The sequence below is a fragment of the Scardinius erythrophthalmus genome (genome assembly GCF_964197995.2).
Source record: "Scardinius erythrophthalmus genome assembly, chromosome: 25".
Taxonomy (NCBI): Eukaryota; Metazoa; Chordata; class Actinopteri; order Cypriniformes; family Leuciscidae; genus Scardinius; species Scardinius erythrophthalmus.
The window spans coordinates 27757095-27783550 of NC_138245.1; the positions used below are offsets into that span (position 1 = coordinate 27757095).

General features: G+C 37.6%; 1 protein-coding gene across 1 annotated transcript in view; it reads right to left on the bottom strand.

Moving 5' to 3' along the window:
* Nucleotides 1–2010: 2010 nt before the first annotated feature.
* Nucleotides 2011–26456, bottom strand: part of erc2 (ELKS/RAB6-interacting/CAST family member 2) — a gene marked incomplete at its 5' end in the record, with an annotated part of 47037 nt that continues 22591 nt past the window's right edge. The window contains 14 exons of the mRNA XM_081357697.1: nucleotides 2011–3400; nucleotides 3837–4027; nucleotides 4133–4191; nucleotides 5540–6259; nucleotides 8839–8986; nucleotides 9105–9265; nucleotides 9376–9496; nucleotides 16225–16427; nucleotides 19497–19637; nucleotides 19734–19874; nucleotides 20809–20946; nucleotides 22874–23041; nucleotides 23936–24103; nucleotides 25667–25822. Coding sequence (XP_081213823.1) covers nucleotides 4165–4191; nucleotides 5540–6259; nucleotides 8839–8986; nucleotides 9105–9265; nucleotides 9376–9496; nucleotides 16225–16427; nucleotides 19497–19637; nucleotides 19734–19874; nucleotides 20809–20946; nucleotides 22874–23041; nucleotides 23936–24103; nucleotides 25667–25822 — 2292 coding nt within the window. The 3' untranslated portion in view covers nucleotides 2011–3400; nucleotides 3837–4027; nucleotides 4133–4164. The remainder of the gene's footprint in view (nucleotides 3401–3836; nucleotides 4028–4132; nucleotides 4192–5539; nucleotides 6260–8838; nucleotides 8987–9104; nucleotides 9266–9375; nucleotides 9497–16224; nucleotides 16428–19496; nucleotides 19638–19733; nucleotides 19875–20808; nucleotides 20947–22873; nucleotides 23042–23935; nucleotides 24104–25666; nucleotides 25823–26456) is intronic.

Sequence of the window (26456 nt, forward strand, 5' to 3'; positions counted from 1 at the left end):
AAGATGTGGGTGAGGACACACCATTCTCAAACACATTACACCATCATGATGCCTATGCGTCTCATCCGTGACGACTGATGCACCATGGGAAAATGAACCCCACGTTCACACGGTATCATTCAGCATGCTGACACTCACATTGGACTTGTTTGCACTGCTGTACAGAAAAAGAAAAGTAAACTAATTTCATGTACAAATCTTACAGTTCCAAACTGACATATGTAAAAAAAAAAAAAAAAAAAAAAAAAAGCATGAACCATAAAAAAAACATAACATAAATAAATATCTTAAAAAAGTAAAAACAATGTCTCTTAGATTTACTATTTCTTTTCTGGCATTTGTCACAGTGGTTTGTATTATCCAGAGGTTTGCATTTTTTGACATCATGAAATAAAAGAAACAATGCAACTGGCACACAACAAATATAAATATAGAGAGAAATCTTCATTTTTGTTCTCTTTATTTTGGACCTTTTCTCTAACCAGAGGCCCTTTGTTATATACGTCTTGAGCCTACAGGGCTGAAACTTCTTTCTTTTGATATTTATTTCTGCGTATAGAGATCTATTAGACCTGTCTTCACCACAGCCCAGAGTTGGCACATAATGTACATAATCATGCATCATCACCACATGAGTCAACATTTCTCTTTTTTACTTTGTTCTGTATAATATATCTCTTCCCAAGGCAGGAGATCACCCCCCTACTTCAAGTATTCAGTAGTAAAAGGTCCTGAAGGTGGAGGACTGCAATATGTCTCCATGAAGGTAAAGTCTGATGTCTTTTTATTTTTTGTCCTCTTGCTTTGCCTAATAGTACAATTATAGACTTGCACAACAGACAGACAGTTAGACGCACATAAATATTACAATATCAGATCAAACACTTTTCTGGTGTTTGAAACTGGACTCAGAAACATCCAAGACGGAGTAGTATTCACATGGTGGACATATTATGGATCTGTGTTCTTCAACCACAATAGTTAAATGTTCAAGAGAGCAACGTAGGAATATTCTAGAGCCAAGCGACAATGATGCGTTCACATCATGACAGAATTACCGGGAAGTTTCTGAATAGCTCATTGTGACGTGTTCATCGCGACCTCAAAAAGCTTACCATTAAACTACATATAGTTTCATGTCATTTTAAGTTGCACAATGAACTTTCTTTGTTCCTCTAGATTTGAGCATTGCCATTAAAATGAATTCCTGAGCCTAAATAATCTCAGAATATTTTAATTGCGGTAATTCCGGCAGAATGTGAACGCAGATTAAGGATGTTGTTACGGAACGTTCCAGAACAGAGACACGTAAGGATCTGGAACTAACGTGAAGGCGTCTGAAAATTGAGTATGTTAAACGCAACATGGAAACACAAACAGGTCATTTTAACAGTCAGATCTTGGCTATAATTTGGGCTTCGCCAAAGTCCTAATGTAAACTCCACAACTACAGACAATAGCAGTGAAATGACACACAAGACAATGCAAAACAACTGTTCACATATCTCAGCCATCTTAAAACAATCTTCCACTTGAATATGTTGATGTTTCTTAAAGAAAAAGTTCACCCCAAAATAAAAATTGTGTCATCATTTACTCACCCGCATGTCATTCCAAACCTGTATGACTTTCTTCCTTATCTGGAACACAAAATACATTTTGAACTTGAAGATTGTTGGTAACCAAACATTTTGGTTCCCATTGACTTCCATTATATATTTTGACCATACTGTACAATGGAAGTCAATGGGAACCGAAACTGTTCAGTTTTGTGTTCCACTGAGGAAAGTCATAGAGGTTTGGAACAACATGAGGGTGAGTAAATGATGACAGAATTTGTATTTTTGGGTGAGCTATCCCTTTAAGGTGCCTTCACACTGACAGAGATAAAATTCGCCAAATAAAAGACTGCTGTTTGCTTTCAGCATGAATGCAGCTTTACCCTCAAGTGCGCTTGAGCTGAGTTTTTTTCAAGAACTCATTGCCGTTTATTTTTTTTTTGTTCTTTTTGTGAGGTGCAACATATTCTATACAACACTTTGTCTAGCTGAAGATCAAGAAACTAGATTCGGCAAACGTTCAGCAAAAGACCTTTTTGTTGCACAGACTCCAGTGCCGAGATCTTGTAACAAGAGCAGTGCGAGGGCCAAACAGACAACGATAACACACACAACTCAAACACACCGGAAAAGAAGTTTCCTTTGATTTCTGACACAATAGTCTGACCACAGTAGACCCACTTTATTTAGCTAGTATATCTCTATCTATATATCTACTATCTATTTATAAATAGGCACTCGCCACCATGTTGAGACGTTACGTAAAATCTGCGGTAGCTCCGCCAGTACCTGGTGGGACGGTTCATTAAAGGAGGAAGGTCATTCCCTTTATGGGACACTCAGGTTGGACTGGCCTTGTCAACGGACATCTTGACAAAATTCATTTTGTGGGACAAACAACTACAACCTGTAGTAGCAGTTTCTTGGGAAACCATCTCAATTATCTTCCGAAGAACTCGTATGATGGCGCCATGGATGTAGTGTTACAGATCAGTTGATGTCCGAAATGATTGTAGCCATGGATGTCTCCATCTCTTTTGGGCCTGAGCACCAGTTAAAGCACCATAAGAAACGTTCCCTGTTGTAAGGGGTGGAGGTGCATAGGTGCATGAGAGCTAACACGCAAACCGGGCTTGGGGTTTGGAGTGGAGCACAAGCAAAAAGAAAGGGCAAATTCTGGTTAGCATGGTGTATGTTATGTGCGTTATAATTGGTGAGAGAACGAAATATGAACTCTGCATAGAGTAGACTACCTCTGAGGGTCAACTGAGGTAACTCTAAAGACGTGACAGATACCACCTCTATAAGGTCCAATATTCACTAAAGAACCAACAATGGAGGCTGAACGTGGCACAGAGAAATTACATGCATATTCAAACCTAAGTTCATATATGTATAGCACATATAATAAAACTTAAACAATTGAAGGCAGGCAACAGTTGCCCTTTTAAGATTTCAACTGCAAATGCAGATGTGATAGTAAAAAAAAAAGGTTAAAAATTAAGTTAATAAGATGGTATTATTTTACATTGGATTTTCACATAAAAAGCAGAGAAATGACTGACAAGAGTCAAGGCTTGAATGAGTGCAAGCTGACTTGTTGCCTCATTGAAGAGGTGGAGCTAGATCCGAGTGGGCGGGGCAATGTGGAGAAGGGGAGGGGCCAGCTGGATTCATGCACTGGTCGCATGTGGAAACCAGACAACAAGGAGCAGCTGCAGTGTCTCGTTTTGATTTGAGCATTGATAGTCTTCAAGGCAAATGTCTTTAGAAAAAGGGCTGCACCAGGAAGTGACTGTGTTTGTTCAGTCCAGACTTCCATTTATACTTTTTTTAATCATCTGAAATAAAAACAACAAAATGGAATAATTATCTTTAAGATAATGTCTCTTATGCTCACCAAGGATGCATTTATTTGATTAAATAATACAGTAAAAGCTAACAAAACAGTAATATTGCGAAATATTCTTATTTATTAATTCATATATTTTAAAATGTAATGTTTCCTGTGATGTAAAACTGAATTTTCAGCATCATTACTCCAGTCTTCAGTGTCACATGATCCTTCAGAAATCATTCTATAATATGCTGATTTTCTGCTCAAGAAACATTTATTATTATAAATGTTTGAAACATTTGTGCTGTCTTTTTTAATCAACTGAATGTGCCCTTGGCTGAATGGAAATATTAATTATAAAAAAAATGTATATGAAATTTGTAAATGAAATGATTTTATTTCAGACAGACACAGTTAGAAGTTCTGTTGATAGTATTTACCTGCTCAGGTGGTCTTCTCCAGCGTTGGCCCTCCCACTCACACTAATGCTCCGCCTCTTTCCTTAATGCATGGAAATAAATGGCCCCATCTAAAAGAGTGAATCTATGTGTAGATAAAGACTGGCCAAGTGAACAATGTAGAATTTCATCTGTATGGCATGGCTGTGCTCCTCCATTAGTGACTGAATTGTCTGAGAACATAAGGAGGAACATAATAAGAAAAAACATCACAAATCACTTTATCCACAAAAACTCACTTTAAACCAGAAAACTGACATCAATCATCAATATCTCACCCCCAAAAAACATCATCATAGCTTTGGTATGGTTATGCCCAAATTCCTTCTTCATCATCCTTTGAGCCCAACATATATCCAGAGGTCAGCATGAAATGAGGAGAATTAGATGAGTTAAAGGTGAAAGAGCAGGTTGTACATTTCTTGAATGTTTTACAGTGAGTGACTTGTACAGTTGATTATATAGAGATCCATCGCCTACTGAAAAGACCAACTTAATCTAGGTCTGTGATGATACTATCATATATTGTGATTTGATTTTGTTATTTTTTTATTCTCTCATTAGAGTATTAGGCTACTATTAGTCAGCTTTTGGGATTGACAACCTCATTTTACTCACAGGTGTGAGTCTCAAAAATGTCCCGTTCAAACAGCAACTTACAGTAGCGTCTCGAATACTGTCTGTACATGTATGACCGTGCAATGGGAGTCAAGCCCGTATTCTCTTATTAGTAAACAAAGCGACAATGACAAAAGTAATATCAAAGATGGCGACATCCATAAAACTAAAAAAAGTTTTATCACTTTTGTCACGACAAGAGTCCAATCGAGCCACGAGTTCATCTGTCAAATCTTCACCGTATTCTGCTACTGTGTGAACGTGGCCTTAGTAGACTGTTAGGTGTTAGGGTTAGTAAGTTGACACGTACTTGCAAAGTTACTTACAGTCAGTAAAATGTCAAAATAAAGTGTTAGCAGATATTAAGCAGACAGTCTGCTAATACTCTAATGACTGAGTTGGCATGGTAGTTGTAAAGTTACTTATAGTACAATGTCTAAAGTGAACTATGGAAGACTAGCCTAGAAATCTAGACGCACCCTAGCGGCAGCAAAATTTATTTTGCAGCCAGTGTAGTCTAGCAACTCTCCGTTGACTTTCGAGCTGGAAAAACCAAACTCTAGTCATGCCAATCAAATCGTGTATAGAGTCGGTGGGCGGGCTTTACATAATGATGACAGAGTTGTGACGGTTCCGCGTGAATTCCCTGCAACTTGAAAGCAAAGAAGCGCTGCTGCTGGCGAACAGCGGTCTTTCAAATCGGCTTTGGCCACGACTCTGGAGGACCTGGAGTTAAGCTTTTCTTTGAGAAAAGAACAAAGAACGGCACTTAAGTCATTCTTAAAACAGGAAGATGTGTTCATAGTTTAATCTATCAACTAGCTCCGCTGTTGGGAAAACGCTCTGGTTGGTTGTAGCGCTATCCTATTGCATGCAGAGCGAATTTGAAAGACAGCTGTTTATCCCGCCCCTGGGATTGAGCCCTGACAATGGTGAGTTGCCAGACCTAACATCTTGATGCTAATGGGAGACATTACCGCATAACAAAATGACCAAAACATACAACATACACTAATATTAAAATAGAAACAAAATCATTTCAATATAAAGATAGATGAGTTACCGACCTGGTCTGGGGCGGGTCGGTGTCCGGGATGAGGCGGTCCACGGCCTGGACCCCGATGGTGTGGCGGAGGGTGTCGAGGGTGTGGGCCCTGTTGGCCGGGGTGTTGGGGGTGATGGGGGTGCTGCTGTGGGTGTGGGATGGGTTGAGGGTGGGGGCCCTGCTGAGGCGGTGGTCCGTGAGGGTGCTGGGGGTGTGGATGCTGCTGCTGTGGAGGGACCCCGGGATGAGGGTGTTGAGGGTGGGGCGGTTGAGGTCTGGGCTGGTGCGGGTGTGGGCCAGGTGGTTGTGGGTGCTGGGGGTGTTGCGGGTGAGGGTATTGAGGCTGGGGGGGCTGCTGCGGGTGTTGTTGGTGGTGGGGAGGAGGCTGCGGGTGTTGGGGATGGGGCGCATGTGGGTAAGGAGGCTGGTGCGGGTGCTGGGCCTGTGGGTGCTGGGCCTGTGGATGCGGGTGCTGGGTCTGTGGGTGTGGGTGTTGGGTCTGTGGGTGCTGGGCCTGTGGGTGCGGGTGCTGGGCCTGTTGGTGCTGGGCCTGTGGGTGTGGGTGCTGGGCCTGTGGGTGCGGGTGCTGGGCCTGTGTGTGCGGGTGCTGGGCCTGTGGGTACGGAGGCTGGGGTTGGGGTTGAGGATGAAGGGGTTGAGGCTGCATGTGGGGAGGTGGAGCGTGAGGGTGGTAATGATCATCCTCGTAGTTGTCGGTAATCAGTTTCATCCTGCTCTGTGTCTAAAATGGATAGAGAAAAGAGAGTAAGACACAAACAGCATATACCCATTAACTGATCATGGAATGGAAAAAAAACATCTCTAAACAGCTTGTCCAAATGTAATCGGTTTGCTTTGACACAATTTCCAGGAGTCAATAATGCCTTCTAAGGAAGAACAGAAGATATTCTAATTATTTCTTTCATCCATTCCCAACCAGCAAAGTTGGTATGGCCACAATTAATGTTGGCAGAACATCCCTCTAAAAGTGTACATGTACATAAGTATTCACAACCTTTGCCATGACACTCAAAATTGTGACCCTGGACCACAAAACCAGTCACATGGGTCAATTTGAGATTTATACATCAATAAGCTGGGTAAAAAAGCTTTCCATTGATGCATGGTTTGTTATGATAGGATAGGATATTTGGCCAAGATACAACTATTTGAAAATCTAGAATATGAGGCTGCAAAAAAATTTAAACATTGAGAAAATCGCCTTTAAAGTTGTCCATTTATGTTCGCCAGTGCTGAATTCACTCACAAAAATAAATGTTTTATATATTTACGGTAGGAAATTTTCAAAATATCTTCATGGAACATGATCTTTACTTAATATCCTAATGATTTTTAAAAGAAAAATCGATAATTTTGTCCCATACAATGTATTGTTGGCTATTGCCACAAATATACCAGTGCTACTTGTGACTGACTGGTTTTATGATCCAGGGTCACAATTGAGCTCAGGTGCATCCTGTTTCCACTGATCATCCTGTTTCTACAACTTGATTGGAGTCCACCTGTGGTAAATTCAGTGGTCACTCTGACTCTGGGATGGTCACTCTGACAGAGCTCCAGCGTTTCTCTGTGGAGAGAGGAGAAACTTCCAGAAGAACAACCATCTCTGCAGCACTCCACCAATCAGGCCTGTATGGTAGAGTGGCCAGACGGAAGCCACCCCTCAATAAAAGGCACATGACACGCCGCCTGGAGTTTGCCAAAAGGCACCTGAAGGACTCTCAGACTATGAGAAACAAAATTCTCTGGTCTGATGAAACAAAGATTGAACTATTTGGCCTGAATGGCAAGCGTCATGTCTGGAGGAAACTAGGCACTGCTCATCACCTGGCCAATACCATCCCTACAGTGAAGCCTGGTGGTGGCAGCATCATGCCGTGGGGATGTTTTTCAGCAGCAGGAACTGGGAGACTAGTCAGGATCGAGGGAAAGTTTAATCATCCTTGATGAAAACTTGATCCAGAGCACTCTGGACCTCAGACTGGGGCGACGGTTCATCTTCCAAAAGGACAACAACCCTAAGCACACAGCCAAGATAACAAAGGAGAGGCTACGGGACAACTCTGTGAATGTCCTTGAGTGGCCCAGCCAGAGCCCAGACTTGAACCCGATTGAACATCTCTGGAGAGATCTGAAAATGACTGCGCACCGACACTCCCCATCCAACCTGATGGAGTTTGAGAGGTTCTGCAAAGAAGAATGGGAGAAACTGCCACGAAATAGATGTGCCAAGCTTGTGGCGTCATACTCAAAAGACTTGAGGCTGTAATTGGTGCCGAAGTATTGACTTAATTTTGAGTGTCATGGCAAAGGCTGTGAATACTTATGTACATGTGATATTTTCGTCTTTTATTTTTAATAAATTGGCAAAGATTTTGAACAACTTCTTTCACATTGTCATTATGGGGTATTGTTTGTAGAATTGAGGAAAATGAATTTAATCCATTTTGGAATAAGGCTGTAACATAACAATGTGGGAAAAGTGAAGCGCTGTGAATACTTTCTGATGCACTGTATATTATATGTTAAAGCTGCATAATATTGGGTTAAAAAACCTGACATTGTGATATTTTGTTTTTCTGCAATATATATTGTAATATAAAAAAATACAGGAACGTCAGGGCATATATTTATTTAATTGGTAACACTTTACAATAAGGTCTCATTTGTTAACATTAACCTATGAACTAACAATGAGCAATACATTTGTTACTGTATTTATTAATTTATGTTAGTTAATTAAAAATACAGATGTTCACTGTTTGTTCATGTTAGTTCACAGTGCATTAATCTGTTGACAAATACAACTTTTGATTTTAATGTTTTAGTAAATGTTGAAATTAACATTAACTAAGATTAATAAATAGAGTAAATTATTGTTCATTCATATTTCATGTTAGTTAACTAATGTCAACAAATGAAACCTTATTGTAAAGTGTTACCATTTAATTAAATCACAATCCTTGCAATATGCATTAATCTTGATATCTCAATATATTGTAGAAGATTTCAAAATGAATATTCATTTCCCATACAATACAATTTAATGGTGTGATGCCTAAATTCACTTGTAACATGCACAATATTAATTTTTATTGGGTAAAAACAAACACAGTACATTATAGTTCTATAATATCACCCATTTAACATTTATTGGCCATAAAATGAAAATAATTATCCACTTGTCAGCATCAGACAGGATTTCAATATCCGTGCAGCTCTATGATAAATTGATGATCTCCAAACTGTCTTAATACTATGTGTTATTAAAAGGGCATTTGCGTGCATAAATTCACTGACCTGTTGTTTGAGCTGATGCATCAGTCTGTCCTTCTCTCTTTTCAGGGCCAGCACTTCCTCTTGTGTCTTCTTCTTATTGGAGGAGGACAGCTCCAGCAAAGCAATGTTAGCATCCTTCTCACTGATAGCAGCGAGCAAAGCCTGTTGTCTGAGAGGAACAGACAGTCTGAGATATGTATGCATGTACACTAAAGGACATTTTAGGCATCAAATATTTAAGATCTTGTTGTTAGAAGAAACAAGAGTCTGATCGCAAGGATTCCTACTTCATCTCCAAGATCTCCTCGAGCTGTTTTCTGCGCTCCTGTCGGAGGTTGGTCAGATGGCCGTCTCTCTCAGAAAGAGACTGTTGGGTGGAGGACAGACGCTGCTTGGTGGCATCCAACTCCTGCCTCGTCTTCTCCAAAACATTCATCAGCTCCTCCATCTGTGAAATGAAGAAAAAACGTGAGCAGGAAAATGATGAGAAAACCTTTTGTTTTTCTAAGGAAATATAAAGGCATCATCCATTCACACAGGTATAAATCTCACACACACCTTTGGGTTGTCCATTGGATTATCCTTGCGCTGGTCTTGCAAGATGTTACCAGGGCCTTTCTTGTCCATCTGAGGGCCAAGCTTGATGCCTGGGCCTTTTTTATTTTGATCCTTGGTTTGCCTTAAAAAGCATACAGTGTGTCACCTGAATAGTTTAATTTTATAGCAATCACAAATCACCATTTAACCAATAAAGATACAATGATCTCAATGAATTATCATATTGAGAAGATGTTAACAATTCTGACACGTTGGCCTGAAAAAAGTAAAAAAATATTTTCTTACTCAGTATTTTTGTCTTGTTTTCCAGTAAAAGTCAAGATACATTTACTTGAGAAGCAAAATAACTTAAGAAATTAAAGGGATAGTTCACCCAAAAATAAAAATTCTGTCAATATTTACTCACCCTCATGTCCTTCCAAACCTGTATTTCTTTTGCAGAATACAAAAAAAAAAGAAAAAAGAAGAAGAAAAAAATAAAGATATTTTGAAGAATGTTGGTAACCAAACAGTTTCGGTAGCCATTGAATTATTTTTTTTTTATACTGAAACTGTTTGGTTACCAACATTCTTCAAAATATTGTTCTTTTGTGTTCCACAGAAGAAAGTCTTACAGGTTTGGAATGACATGAAGATGAGTAAATGATGACAGAAGAATTTTTATTTTTTAGACTTAATTTTTTATTAGAAAAAAATAGCTGCAAGTGGTGTAATAAAAAAATTAAGTCTCTTAATTTTAATTTTGTAATTAATAAAAAATTAATAAACTTAATTTTGATACTTTTTTCAGATAAATGTATTTATTACTTATGTCATTTTGCTTCTCAAGTAATGAATCTTGATTTAAGAATGTTTTCATATTTATATTGGGGGGAAAAAGAGAGCTCTACTTGAGCTCCGCTTAACAGTCATTACTTTTTTGCAAATGCCATTTGGTTTGATACTTAATTATGTAACATTCAGACTTTTTAAAGTGCGTCTTAAGTGTCTAAACACATAATCATGACAACAACACACTATATGCAACTGCGAGAAACACGATTCAGTTATTATCACATGAACGAAACACGCTTGGTTATTGCTCAGAAGGGAGGGTGGACACCTGAGGAACACCCAACTTACCTGGGAGCAAGACTGGTGGTGGAGGAAGAAGAGGGAGGAAGGATGCAGGAAGGGCAGGAACAGGAAGGAAGAGAAGCCACAACACAGCAAACAGGAAGGAAAGGATAAATACAACTTTAGAATTCTATGAAACGAAGCAGAAAACAGCTGGAAAGAGTCAAGTGAGAAACTAAGGGTGGTTTAAAAGGGCTCCTATAAGATCAACAAGACAGGATGCAAGACACTATCATCTCAAACCATCACTGTCAGTGGTTAACCACTGAGTCCAGATCTGCAGGGGCCCGTGAGAGTGCCAACATGCAGCAGCTCAACCAGCCGAGCCGCAGTGAGGGATCGCGGGGGGGGGGGGCAAACGGGGCAAGAGCGCTCAGGCATGAGGGTGCAAACCTACTTGAGGAACACCAGACCCTACCTAAGGTACCCAGCTCATTCACAGAGCACAACAGGGCCTGCAATGCCGGCCAACGTCTCATGCAGGACAGTGAGACGGCCGGTTTGGGGGGAATTTGGCAGGCTGAGGAGGGTGGATCATTCAGAAGAGTGAGAGCGAAGGGAGGAGAGATGATGTTAGGAAGCAGAAAGAGGAGAAGGGATGCAGATCAGCGTGTGAAATGGGGGTTCAAGGGTCAGGAAACGGGGCTCCGCTCCTTGCCAAAGCCCTCGTATGCCAGCAACACCAAGCAGCAAGCACAGAGATCACAGAAGCGTGTGTGTGCAAAATAGAGTAACAAATGCAGAACATATTAACATGTCACATAAGCAGGGTGGAATAAAATACACCAAGATAAAAGATAAAACACTTTTGAAGTCTAATTTCAAGAATAGTTAACCTACAAATAAAAAAAATACTGTCATTTACTCACTTTCATGTACAATTTCATGTACTTTTCGTGTACAATATAGCTTCATCATTAATTTTCAGTAAATAATGACTCAAATTGAATTTATTTCTTACACAAATCCACTTCAAAAGACCCCCCCCCCCCCTTTTGTCACTGTAAAGTTGCTTTTAAACAATATTGTATAAAGCGCTATATAAATAAAGGTGACTTGACTTGACTTGATATGTGTAAACAACTTCTCCTTCAGCTTGATGACATGAGGGTGAGTAAATTTTTTTATAATTTTTTTAGGTGAACCATCCCTTTAATCTTGGTGCATTTTCAAAGTATGACTACACATTAACTTGTTGCCATGCCAACATCAACACCACAGATATATCAAGTGTGCAGTTATCACACATCTGACACAATGTGAAAAAAAAAAAGTTTTGTGCTGCTGAAACAGAGGAACCATTTTGATTAAAACTGTGAGATATTGCAAATTCTATATCCACTGCACAAAAACACATTATAGAACAGATATAATGATAAAAAGGAAAACGTGCACTCTGGTTGATGTACACATAAGCTCTGTTCCAAAGCCGAGTGAGATGCCTACCTAGGCAACATATTTTAGGCAGTATAGGTGTGCTCATAACATGTTCCAAAAAAACTGTAGACAGCAATATATATATATATATATATATATATATATATATATATATATATATATATATATATATATATATATATATATATATATATATATATATATATATATATATATATATATATATATGTAATAAGGTATGTCATTTTGGCCAAAATCTAAGGAAGCATTAAATGTATCCTTTATTCAAAAGTTTGGGGTTGGTAAGATTTTTTGGAAAAGTCTCTTACGCTCACCAAGACTAAATTTATTTGATAAAAAATACAGTAAAAACTGTAATATTATGAAATATTATTACTATTTAAAATAATTGTTTTCTATGTTAATATTTTTTTAAATATAATTTATTCCTGTGATGCAAAGCTGAATTTTCAGCATCATTACTGCAGTCTTCTGTGTCACATGATGCTTCAGAAATCGTTCTATGCTGATTTGCTGCTCAAGAAACATTTCTTATTTTCACTGCTGAAAACAATTGTGCTACTTAACATTTTTGTGGAAACCATGATCCATTTTTTTTCAGGATTCTATGATGAATAAAGTTTAAAAGAACAGAATTGATTTGAAAAATAAATCTTTTGTTACACAATCAAATGTCTTTACTGTCATTTTGATCAATGTAATGGGTCCTTGCTGAATAAAAACGATGAATTTCTTTAAAAAAAAAAAAAAAAAATCTTACTGACCACAAACTTTTGACCAGTCCCAGAATACACTGTGACGAGATCAAGATGGCAATTGTGAGCAACTTACTTAGGATGCTGCCTACGTATACAGTGAGGCATCTCACTAGAGTTTAGAAGAGAGCCCAATACATGCACAAGAAATGGCATACACAACCACAAAACACATTATACACACATCTTATTTTCGGAGCTGTCTCAGTCCACTGATTTTTACATCAATGCAATCTGGCACATATTTACAACATTATAAGGAATAAAACCATCCTTTCCTTTGATAGAAAAACCAGTGAATGAGAGACAGCTGTGCAACAGGGACATCAAGGTGTCAAACAGCCACACAGATAAATGCAGCCGAGCCGTGGTGCCAGGACAGAGCACTCACTTTCCCAGGAAGTCCCACATCATGCCCCCAATCTGCTGGGGGGCAGCGGACACAGAGGGGGGAGGCTCAGAGGGGGCTCTGCCACCAGGGCGGGGCGAGGGGCGGGCAGCGGGGGGAGGGGGGCTGGGCCAGAGTCAAGGACGTATGAGTTATGAGGTTATGGATGGAGGTAACATGAATGAAGAAGGAAGAATGATAGAACGACAGACAGACGGACGGACAGATAGATAGATAGAACGACAGACAGACGGACAGATAGATAGATAGATAGATAGATAGATAGATAGATAGATAGATAGATAGATAGATAGATAGATAGATAGATAGATAGATAGATAGATAGATAGATAGATAGATAGATAGATAGATAGATAGATGACAAGAAATGAGTGTTTTATGACAGAAGACGAAGGATAATGGAGGAACAGGAGGAAGAGAAGGAGGTCGGAAAAAGAGAAAGACCGAAAGACAGAACAGAGAAAGAGAAAGAGTTGGCGAGACGGTAAAAAAAAAAAAAAAAAAGAAAAAAAAGAAACACACATGGTTAATCAAACCACATTAAAACTCGAGCATGAGCGTCAACTGAGAAAAAGCAACAAGACTTTGAGCCAGAGCTGAAGAACCTATGAGGAACTGAACTTACTGTCTGATGGCCAAAACTATTATAAAGGCTGTTCACACTGACAGTGATTTTTATTGCTTTTTAATAATGAAAAAAAGTTTGTATATCGATTGCAGCACTGCATAATTTATAGGCTATTGTAAACAAGATCATTAAAAGTGCATCTATATATATATATATATATATATATATATATATATATATATTCAAACATTAATTAAATATTATATTAGAAAATATGAAGTAATTTTTTGTTATTTTATATATTTTTTTATATTTTTTACATATTTTAATACATATTTCAATACATATTTTATTGTTATATATTTATGCGTAAAATATCACTTTCACTGGTAGTCAGCACATTGTATTACTGCTTGCTTATTTGCATGAAATGTAACCTTACTCAACTTTGTTGTGTCAATGATTTATGGCCATTTTCAAATTGCTGCTAGTGTGAACGGCCATTTAGGATGATGTACAACCTGAACACACAGGAGTAGCATGGACCTGATGTCTTAAATGAACTACTCAACTAAATTGAATAATTTAAAAGAAGAGATACGGAGGCAGTTGTACATGAACATGCCAAAACACACATAGATTTGTCGGGAATAGCAGTCGTCACAGCGTATGAAGAGAGGCAATTCACAACCACTAAACAAGCTCGATATCAATATTCAGAACATGTCAGAAACGCAAAGAATGCTGATGACCTCATGAATGCATGATTCCAGGAAACAGCATAAATATTTGCAATCATCATCATATTTCCCCTGTAGGAGCTGCATTATTGACGGCAGCTCTGAGAGTACAGCGCGGTTTGTACCGCATCAGTAACAAAACAGCCTTTGACATCAGCATTTTGATGTCATATCCCTGCAGAATTGTATATTTAGCAGCATCAACTGATGCTGTCAAGGCCCGAGATAACGGCAAAACGAGAGATCAGTCCTGATGCTGCTTTATGAAACTTGTGCAAACTTCATAAATATGTTTCAGCGTGTTAAATCTTATATTTACATTACCAGGGAAACGTTAAAACACATTTATTCATTGTTTATTTTTTACTACTTTCAACATTTTAGAATAAGAGTAAAATCATTAAAGGCAGGGTAGGTGATTTGTTGCAGAATTTTTTTCACATCCTGCTAGCAATCACTAAGCTAAGTAGTCTAAATTTATTGTCTGTGGAATGTTAAAGGACCAAAAAATGTTCATCCAATCATTGCATTTGGTCCGAATGCAATGATACATTGTTCTACCTGCCTGACAGTGTACGTATTTTCATATTTCCAGGCAGACATCTCACGTCATCAAAACGTCAGTTTCATACTATTAGTTTGACAGGCGTCAGTCACTGAGCACTGCAACAGTAACAGCAGCCGCCTGTTACAGTTCCTCCTGAACCAAGACAACAAGCTTATGCTGCGTTCACGCACTACTGTAATTTGGAAGAGATGGAAACCTCTGACATTATACTTGGAGTCGCAGCGGTTCATGACTCAAATTTATGCATTTCAATGGCAACACTATCAACGCTGAAATTAATCTGCAGCAGTCACGTGGTACAGGTCAGTGTTCTTTAAGTTGTTTATGTTCATTATTATAGTAATGTTATGTGCTTTGAGACGTGAGGTAGTCATGACGCTTTTGTTTGCTCCCTTGCCGTTCATGTATTTTGAAGGAGGCGTGGCTTTGTAGACGCTCTGAAATGATGGTGGGATCTTATGCTTTCAAAGCTAGCTTGCTATTGCTAGCCGCTCCGAAAATTGCCTACCCTACCTTTAAGAGTCTGAAACTATGGAAAAACACAAATTGAAGTACAGTATGTGAGTTATGTAGTGACTATTAAAGTGACCATGAAATCAAAATTGCAGATTCTTATTCGTTTTTATGGAATTTTGTAGTATTTATTATAAATTGATTTATCCGTGCACATCATTTTTTTAATTCATGTGTTCTCGTAATCTTTAATCAAAATAACGTTTCCTCCCTCTTGCAGCGACATCTCTTCTCTTATGATGTGTTTACTGCCGTGAGGGCGGGGCAACCTGTCACTCACATGAGATCCACCAATAGCAAACCACAACCATCCAATCAATTCCCAAACGACAAAATCAAGTCCAGCCCTACATTTTTTCATTCAACTGGATATACATCACATTAGGGAATAAAAGACTGTTGCAACTTTAAACAAAGCAAATATCTTATATTTCATATTATATCTCAAATTTCTTCTTTGTCTGATTTCCAGCTCTTCACGGGAGGTGCATCTTGGGATGCAGTTTAAACCGTATTGGAAGACACTTTTGTGAAAAATAAAAACTTTAATTAAAATGTTAATAGAGTTAAGAAATGCATGCATATTTTACTATCCGGTCAACTCATTTATTTTAAATATGTATAAGTATTTAGATCAAAATGTTTTTAAGATCATAAGAATGCAAAAGCAAATTCAGTCAAGTGTGTCCAAATGTTTGATGTGACTTAAATGTTCAACCTCACCCTTCCAAAAGCATTGGGAAGTAAAAAAGGGTCCTCACCTCTCCAGTTCTGCAATCTTCTTATCCTTGTCATTTTTCTCCGTCTCCACCTCTCTCAGAATCTCCAGTAACCTCTCGACCTCATTCTGGGCTTTGCCGGACTCCTCTTTGTAGTAGGACACCTCCTTCTCCAGAAGTTTGACCCGGTCCACATACTCTGGGTTCCCACGTGAGCTTTGCTGCACCTCCACCTCGTGGGCCTTCTGTATGCGGATCATGGGAAGGCATCGCCATAGAAACCAGTTAAAAAAACACAGCCTCAGCCAATCAAAATCAATGCATGAAGAAACATTCCCAATTCTGAATGCCAACACGTAAGCCAGACTAGAGGCGTCTTAGGGCTTCACAAAGCAGATACAGCCAAGCTTTAAATGCAAAAACTCCAAAGATTAAATGTGCTTATTTGGCTTGTCGCAGTCAAACTGTAGTTAAAAACTATAGAACCGACAAAGTTGCAATTATGCATAATTTCCTTTGCAATATTTAAACGCAGCCTTGCTTAGTTTGTAAAACACTACAAGCAATCTAAAACACAGTTTACATCAGCATGTTTAAAATGAAGGCACAATGGATCACATAGAGTGTTGGGTAAGTTACTCTAAAAAAAGTAATTAATTACTAGCTACTAATTACATCTTCAACAGAGTAATTAGATTACTGTACTCATTACTTTCTCTAAAAAGTATTGGATTACTTATTACTAATCACTTTCTAAATCCCATATCAACCTTGAGTTGAACAATACAGGGACAGACACGGAACTGCACTTTCGATTCTTTCAAATAAACACTATACAATTGCATCAATTATTTTAGAACTAACCAAATTGTGTAAAGGAAGAAGGTTACATTAAAAGCATAAATTTTACCATTAAATGTTGATGTTAAATCCACTATTGTTTTACATAGAATTGTTTGATACAGTATTTAATGCAATTACATCAGAAGTAACTGTTATTAAATTACAGAAAAATTAAGAGTAACACCTTACTTTATTTTTTCAAGGGAAAAGTAATTCAATTACAGTAATTAGATTAGTAATTAATTACACCCAACACTGATCGCATAAAAAACTAAATTAAAGAAAGCGACAGCATATACAGTATAATCCAAGATAATGTGGCCATAAAACCAAAAGTTGTCACAAAGGCAGTAAATCAAAGCTGACACTCCAGATTCTTAAAATGATCACATGACATGAGAGGAATTAAACACACAAGACAGAGGAACATGCAAAGCAACATGCAAATGTGGATTTTAGCTCCATGGTTCAGTGGTAAGATTCTTTGCAATGTGTTTATGCGTGTTCAAGTATCTGAGTATTAACTACAAGGAAACAGATTAGTAAATACTGGAAGCATGAGGAAACAATACAGTTTTTAAACATTCTGAACATGTTTCACAGAATGCCTTAGAATTCTGTTTCATCCCGTTGATTCGGTCTCCATATGATAAAAACACTAAATGAACATATATATATCTACATATATATATATATATCTATATGCTTAATCCTGCAGGCCTCTATTGGTACTACAACAACAAAAACCTCCAAAAATGGCTGTTTATATTATACATATTTGTTCCTGTATCACAGGATGAACCTTAAAGTTCATCAGATCATAAATTACAACTACTGCTCTCTAAGCCAGCAGGGTTGAATTCCTTCTAGACCTTTAGAAGTTAAATTTGAAGTTAAAGAAACTAAGTGTGTAGTGTCCTCATGCTTTCAACATGTCCTAGTACAGATCCAGAGAGACACTTACGGGATTGTTCATTTGACTGAACAGCTGCTCTGCTTGCTACATTGCAAAGGAGGGAATCATGGGAAATGAGGAGGAGGAGGAGTATGAAGGGACCCAGTAAAACAGCACAAGCTTTATCATTAGCTCTTCTTTCAGGTTAATGATAATGTTCTACACAGGAGAATATAAGTAACCAGAGAGCAACATAAGAACAAAAAGAAGCCAGCTGAGTCTCAAATCGGAGTGAACTGCCGACCTAGACAGCGGTTCTGATCATCAGTGACATTCTAAACATTTTAACTCTGTTAACCCAAAAATGCCATTTAGGCTTGCGGTTCGCTAGGTTTTGAGACACAGCTGCTGTCAGATAGGAGAAATCAGACAAAGACAGCAACATCTTATCAATACTTCAATAAAGTTCCCATGATGCCCTCTAAAATGAGTGACCATTAAGCTGATGCAGAAAACACATTCAATGAAACAACTGGCTAATTCATTGAACGTAATTCCAGTGGTATAGTGATTAGTGGTTGACTGATATGGATCTTTAAAAAGTAGATGCTCCTAGAGCAGGATGGAGAATATAATGCCAGAATAGAGAGACCACATTGAAAATCTAGGATTCATTTAAAATACAACTTTAGAATAAACTTCTGGGATTTCTAAAACAAATAAATGTTATCATGTCACATATTATGTTAAATTCTGGACTTTCAATAATCAAATGGAATTTTTGACATTCGTCATGTGAACTGCTGAAAATCACTTTTCAGTAAGATTGTTATACTGATTAAATATGCAGTACCGTTCAAACGTGTGAGATTGGAAAGAATTTCAAATGTTTTTGAAAGAAGTCTCTTATGCTCACCATTTGATCAAAAATACAGAAAAATAGTCATATTTTGAAATATTATTACAATATGAAATACATTTTTATATTTTAATATATTACAAAAAATGTAAATAAAGTTAAATAAAATTGTGTCACATGATCCTTCAGAAATCATTCTAATATGCTGATTCGCTGCTCAAGAAACATTTCTTGTTATTATCAATGTTGAAAACAATTGTGTTGCTTAATATTTTTATTGAAATGTGATACATTTTTTCAGGGTTCTTTAATAAAAAGAAAGTTCAAACCAGCGATTTAACAATGTAAAAGTCAGTTGGATCAAATTAATGTATCCTTGCTGAATAAAAGTATTACTTTCTTTAAAAAAAATCTACAGACCCCAAACTTTCGAAAGGTAGTAAAATATATTGTGCTAAATTTAAACACCCAAAACATATTTGTTTTCTTATTTTAAATCATATTTATTCACTTCAAATATTTGGAAACTAAAATGTGCATTATCTATTGACAAAGTTGTCGGTTGATTCTGGAGTCGACACGATTCTGGAGTCGATTCGGGAACAATCACTTTTATTGAAGTGATTAAAGGCCATCGGCAGTTAACGGCCGATGCTGACAGATAATCTTAAAATATGCAAATATCAAATTATCAAGATGTCAGAAGGAAAATCATACCTTTTGTAACTGTGTCTCCAGTTTATTGCATTCCTCTTTCTTCTGCTCGATTGCGATCTCAAGAGACTTGAGTTTGGAGTCTTTCTTAAGACCTGATGAGGCCAGCGAGGAGGCGTGTTCTTTTAAATCTATGAGACTTGACTGGAGGAAGAGGAAAGACGAGACCAGAGCTGACAGTCTGACCAAAATCTCAAAGAAACACAACACTAACAGTCATGCATGCATTCTCTGACGTACCTCTTTCTCCGTTAACTCCAGCTGTAAGGTGTTCACCTTCTCTTTCAGGTCTTTATTCTCTTTTTTATATGAGTCCACCTCGTCTAGTCTCTCTCGGTCTTCCCTCTCTCTTTGCTCTTTCAGGCGCTCAATAATTCGCTCCTGTGACAGAAACACATTGCACCTGCACTCACGGATAATTCAGCATGCTAAAACTATTTATACTACCCTAACACTCATGGTTTATCAATAAATGTCTGTATATGTCTTCATTCTTCTCAGATTAGGGGACAAATTCGCTAAAACTTGCTGTGAAGTAGGGGCTGCACAGACTAGTCGACTTTAATGCTCTGCCAAGCTTGACGTCGACTTGTCGCTGATCATGGCTTACTGTTTTGCATACACACTAACATATTTAGTTTCTTAGTAACTAAAACCCACAGCTTCACTAAAAGTAGAGAGATGCTGCCCGGCAGAATTAATTCACAGGCAATCGCTCTCTCTCACACTAATGCATTCATATAAATGTAATCTTTATTGTGCTACTTTATCTTCATCTGATTTAGAACGATCAGAAATCTGTGAGAAATATAAAGACCCACTGACAAAAGAACTGATAAAAATAAGCTGTTATGTAGGAGCGCTGTGTAATATGCAAAAGCTGTGCACAAGGCAACCCGCGTTCGAGTCTCAGCTCGAGGTTCAGGCTTATTTGTTCATTAATGACGTCATCAGCAACTAGTCGACGTCGATTCGACTTCAATCAGATAAATGTCGACAGATAAAAAAATCTGAAGTTGTTCAACCCCTACTGTAAAGTTGAAGCAATGCTGCACAGTCCCAGAAAAGTATACCAGATTGTGGCATCCTTTACAATCGAGCACTCAAATCTGACCTGAATGCGGAGGAATTGTGCTATACTAAATAGACTTTTTGACTATGTTTTTATTTTATTTTTCCTGATTTGCATAATTTGCATAATTTTGGAGAGATTTCCAAAAGGGCTCTTCAAAAAACTAAAATCAGCATACTTGAGGCAGCTCTGATTTTATGTGGTTCTGGTCTACATTTTCATTTCCAGCCGTGTTTTTGGTACCTTCTCAGACAGAGCTTCCTCTAGCGTGGCGAGGGCAGTATCAGTGTTGCTGGAGTCCGTCTGGAGAGACTTCACTCTGTCCTTTAGATTCCCGAGCTGTTTATCTTTATCCCTCAGCTGCTCCTGAAGGTTTTCAATCTAAGAGAGAGGAAGAAGATAAAACGGGTGTGGATATAGCAAACCTCTAACTGTTTATCCAGAGTTTGGAGTTCTCTTTTGATTGAACTCATGATTGATCTGAACCATCTCATGTAATGTGTGCTGGCGATCAGTTATTCACAAATAAAACATCTAGTTATTTGTAGCAGCAGTGGCACTTTTAAAACATTTTGTCAGGGGTCAACAAACATTGTCAAAACAACAACGGAAAATGTCAAATGACAACAGATTGCACTGTGACAATGAGGAACATTTATAAGCCAGCATTCCCTGACATGGATGGATGTATACTTCATATTGCTGTGTGTGGCGAGCTTCACAAAGAGTCTTATAAACTGTGCTGCCATTCAGAAACCGGGTGCACTCAAGGCCATCTTACAAAGATGGATAACCTGGTCTGATGTAACCGGAAAATTATCTGGACATCTGAGCAAGTCATATGGTCTGTTGGTTCATCTTTCACCTTGTTTTCCATTTGAACGGGTTTGTGTTAAAGGAAGCCTGAGGATAGTTCAACCCACAATGTCTATTGCTGACTGTGAAACATGGTGGTTGGTTTCTAATGGTACAGGCAGCATCTCAAGGGAATATTTATGCCTAATGATGTTCTGTATGGTCAGATAATGGGCTAGATTTCACTTCCTTCATCCTTCCCAAGAACTGGATGCTTTTCTTTTTGATGAATGGTGCAATATCCCATTACCCACAATTATGAAGCTGTATGAATGGGATTCAAGAGCAAATTAAGCTGTTTTAAGCACAAAAGGAACTACTGGGTGTTTCTTTGTGTAAATATGTAAGCAATACAGTAGGTTGTTGGTGATGTGACTTAAAATATCAGATAAAAAGAGATCGAACCAGCACAGAGAGCAAGAGATCAGAAGTTAAATATGGTTTGAAGCCTTTTTTGACACCTGAGATATTTCCTGTGTGGCTGAATAACATGAAAAAGGTTAAAGAACCCAGCAAAGCATGCGGTGAGACGGTAAAGAGAGGGCAAAGATGAAAAAGGAGTTGAAAGAAGATACAGTGGAGAAATGTGCAAATGCTCTGTGGCTCTGTTCCTTGGAGATTGTTAAATGCATTTGAGGATTGCCTTATCTATGAAGAGTGGAAGCAATTCTTCTTCCATTTTCAGTCAAAATCCAGCTCACTGGGTATTAGAAAAGAGCTTTAAGTGCATTTCTAATGCTGACTGTAACTAATGAAAAATAAATTCTCCTCTTTTCACATCTAGAAGGGAACATTCTCAGAAGGATCTCTTAAAGTTATGAACAAACGTTCGTCAAGTAACGTGAATAGAATGTTCGTTTTAAAATTTTAAATACCTATCTTTTGTGTGTCCATCAGTGGTCAACTTTGACATAGTTATGACAGTGTAATGTAATGACAAAATATAAGCAAACGTCCTTTGATTTACCACAGAATCTGAGGTCTCACACCATCAAGCAAAAAAAAAAAAACATGGCATTGGACTTACTTGAACAAAAACATTGATAGTACATTGTTCAAGGAAGGTTTTTTCTGAAATGTTTTAGTTACATTTTATAAATGTTATAACTTGTTTTAGAATGTTAAGTGAACATTCAAAAGTAACGTTTTCATAACCAAAAAAAGTTTTTTCAAATATTTAAAAAACTGGACAATATGAACACAAGCAAAACGTTCTTAAAACATATAATTGTTAGCAGTACAGTACAAACCGTTTTTAACAAATCTGACCAAAACCACTAAATAGGCAATATAAAATGCTATATAAATTTGTTACATCTCTTTTCAAACCCAGTTGCTTATATCACACTCTTCCTGAGGAACTACGGCTTGCCAACATCGACCCCAAACATTACTAAATGGCCATGAAAACAGTCTGACCTAATCTCTGACCTTTAATTCCTGAGTGATTTACCTTCTTCTGCAGGACGTTGATCTTTCGTTCTTTGACTTCCAGCATGTCTTTAATGTCTCTGATCTCCCCAGCCAGTGTTCCCTTCTCCTCAGTCAAGTCTTGCAATTGCTTCGTCTTCTTATTAAGAAACGATTCCTTCTCCTCCAGACGCAATCGGAGAGCGTCCACCTAACCAACACACGAGCATCAGAGTTCATGCAAAGCTGATGAGATATGCCTTCAAGTGCCAATATGGCAATAAGTCATAAGTCAAATATTATGTTAACAAGTGAGAACAGAACATAATTTCGTTAAAATGAAATAAGATAAAAAAAGAAAAGAAAGGCTGTCAAAAGATTAATCGCGATTAATCTCATCCAAAATAAAAGTTTGTGTTTAAATAATATATGTGTGTGTACTGTGTATAATTAAATTTGTATATATAAATACACACACATGCTTGTATATATTTAAGAAAAATGTGTAATTTATATATAAAAAAATTATATTTATATATAATATAAATTATATATAAATATATACAGTATATGTATGCAAATATTTCTTAAATATATACATGCATGTGCGTGTACTTATATATACAAGATAATTATACACAGTACACACACATATATTATGTAAACACAAACTTTTATTTTGGATGCGATTAATCGCGATTAATCTTTTGACAGCCCTAATATATATATATATATATATATATATATATATATATATATGAAGACTTCAGATGCAAAAGCCTCTAAGTGCCATCTGAAATTTTCTTCTAAAATGAGCATTTTTATCAAGCTCGTATATTTGGGTTCAGTAATTTCACTTTAATGACAATTAATAGGTCATTTTCATTGACATTAAAGTAAAATAACTGAATATAAACATACAAGCTTGATAAAAATGATCATTTTAGAAGAAAATTTCAGATGGCACTTAGAGGCTTTTGCATCTGAAGTCTTCATATATACTTATTTAAAGTAATACACAAACAATGGGAGTCTATGGAGCAGGGCTTTGCACAAGAGTAAATTTGAATATAAAAAGTAAATAAAATAAAATCATTTTTGTAACCTCTGTTTGTAGGATGGCAGCGCGTTGCTCTTTGGCAGTGAGGGACTCTTTGAGCACTTCAATATGCTGTTTGCAGTCTGAATTCTGATTATTCAGAGTTTCCAGTTTTGTTTGCAGACCTAAAAGCTCGGATTCTTTTTTCGAGAGCTCCTGCTTGAGCTGGTCAATCTAAAAGACATTGAGAAAGAAAGAAGGCATAGAGAAAGATCATTTTCTCTTATTTATGAAATTATTTAGCATATAAAATGTTACAAAACATCTAGACAAATAATTTTTAATGAGTTATGTCATAAAACATGTTAATCTTTTATAATAGAAAAGCTGAATGAGTATGGGAGTTTTCTTCTCTATTCTGTACCCTCCTCACATAAAAGATAGATTTCAGAACGCAATCCCCATTTAATATACATCAGCCATATCAATTATTGATGAAATGAGTTCTATAAATATCACAACAAAACCCCCAGCTGATTCACGAGCATGTTAGATACAGCAAAGACATCACCAGTGATAATACCCACGCACATGTGCACAAAAATCCACCTCTTCTAACCAATGACAGATAGAGAAAATCATCTTTTACAAGCCAAATTGTAAAATTGGGCGGTGTAAATCAAACAAACCAATCAGAACTCAGCAGCAGAATATCATTACATCATTGCATTAAAGGCCAATTCACACTGCACCGACAGATGGAAGTGTTTTGACAAGAAACACTGTCAGGACTGTCGTGAGAAATATTTACACAGATCCTACAGATCCTATCTGAATACTGCTGCTTCTAGCATTACTCAGCAAACCTATCATTACAATTCCACCAGACATCTGTGAGGAGTTTCTCTGCTACTTCCCGTGACACTTGAAACCCATCACTACAATTTGTGAAAAAGACACATTTCTTTATAAAAAAAACTCAAAGATATTTTTCATCTGAGGATGCACTGATAGTAGAATTTTGGCTAACAACAGTATAATAATTACAATTATTTTTAATGTTAACCGATATTATAAATTTTAACATATTTACACAGATATTGTAAATCTTTACTGCTTTATCTGCTTTTAAAGTGAACATAAAACAGTGTTCACAATCCATCTCACTTAAGTAATATGAAACAAATAAAGACAAAAATCTATGACGGGACTTTTATCCATTGAGAATTGATTGGATCGTGTCTGTCTGTATGTGGGCGATTGGAGGGGAGGGGTTGGTGATGTCAATCTGAGCAGGACAGTGGTTTCAGTGACAAAGCAAGTTTTCATATTTCGCAAGATTACAAAGACAAAACTTTCTTAACAAAAAATCTTTGGAAACATTCACTAATGAAAATCAGGTGCCAAAATATACATCTTCAGGCTGCTACCAATAACTAAACGAATAGCTCACCCACACCAAAAACTGAAAATCTTGTCAGTATTTTCTCAAATCTGATCTAAATTTCAGTTTGCTTCTCATGCAAACCGCATGGCTTCCAGAAGATTGTGTGTGGAAGTTGTGTGATTTTAATTGATAGTTGTGATCAGTGTGAACTTTTTCGTCCTACTTTTGTGTCCAACAAACTAAATAACAACATATCGGTTTACAACGACAGGAGAGTAAATAATGACAGAATTTTCATTTTTGAGCACAGAAATATTGTGCATTTCGCTTTATCAGTTACCAACATAAACTGATCCATTTTTTTGTCAATGGCTGCTTACAGTTTAAAGCTCCCTAAAGAAGTTGTTTACCTTGGACTTCATGAACTTGGAGTGGTTTTTGTACACCTCCATCTGTTTGATCTCCTCTTCGCGATCCTCCGTGTTCAGCAATCCATTCGCCTTCAACATCTGTATCTCATCCTCCAGGTCCCGAATGTTGCGTTCCAAGGATGCGATTTTTGTGTCCTGGACAAACAATTTAGTTGAAAAATTAGCGATGTTGTGATCCATCATCTTAAGCTAGTATGACAACTTTTGTGCGATTCTACGGATCGAAGCATGCCAAACCCAATTCCCAACAGACAGGCGTGATCACAACACGAGGAAGACAGGGATATGCGAAACTCTAACGTCTTGCAGCATCGCCAGTGAGTAGCTGCAGTACTGCTGCAAAGCCCAAGCAGAATCGGTCTCTCTCATGCTAATGGATCAGCATGTAATCACCATTTGGTAGTACTGAGCGCACATCCAGCCCGGGCGGAGAGACGCTCTGGGAAAGAGAGAGGCGTGCGTGTGCCTCTTTGGACTGTGAGAACGAGAGTTGCAGCGTTGCAGCTCCTTCGGCTTTTTAAATAAATAATGCAACGTCTTTGGCATTAGCTATGGTCCATCTCCCATTCAGACATAAGAGAACATTTGCCGTTCCTTCTCACAAGCTCTCTCCGGTAACCCGCCCATCTCTCTCTCTCTCTCTCTCTCTCTCTCTCTCTCTCTCTCTCTCTCTCTCTCTCTCTTGTCTTTTTGTTTTCACGGACATCAATAGGCACCATTTTCACACGAGGCCTTTGAAAACCAATATCCCATTTCCCATATACTGTAC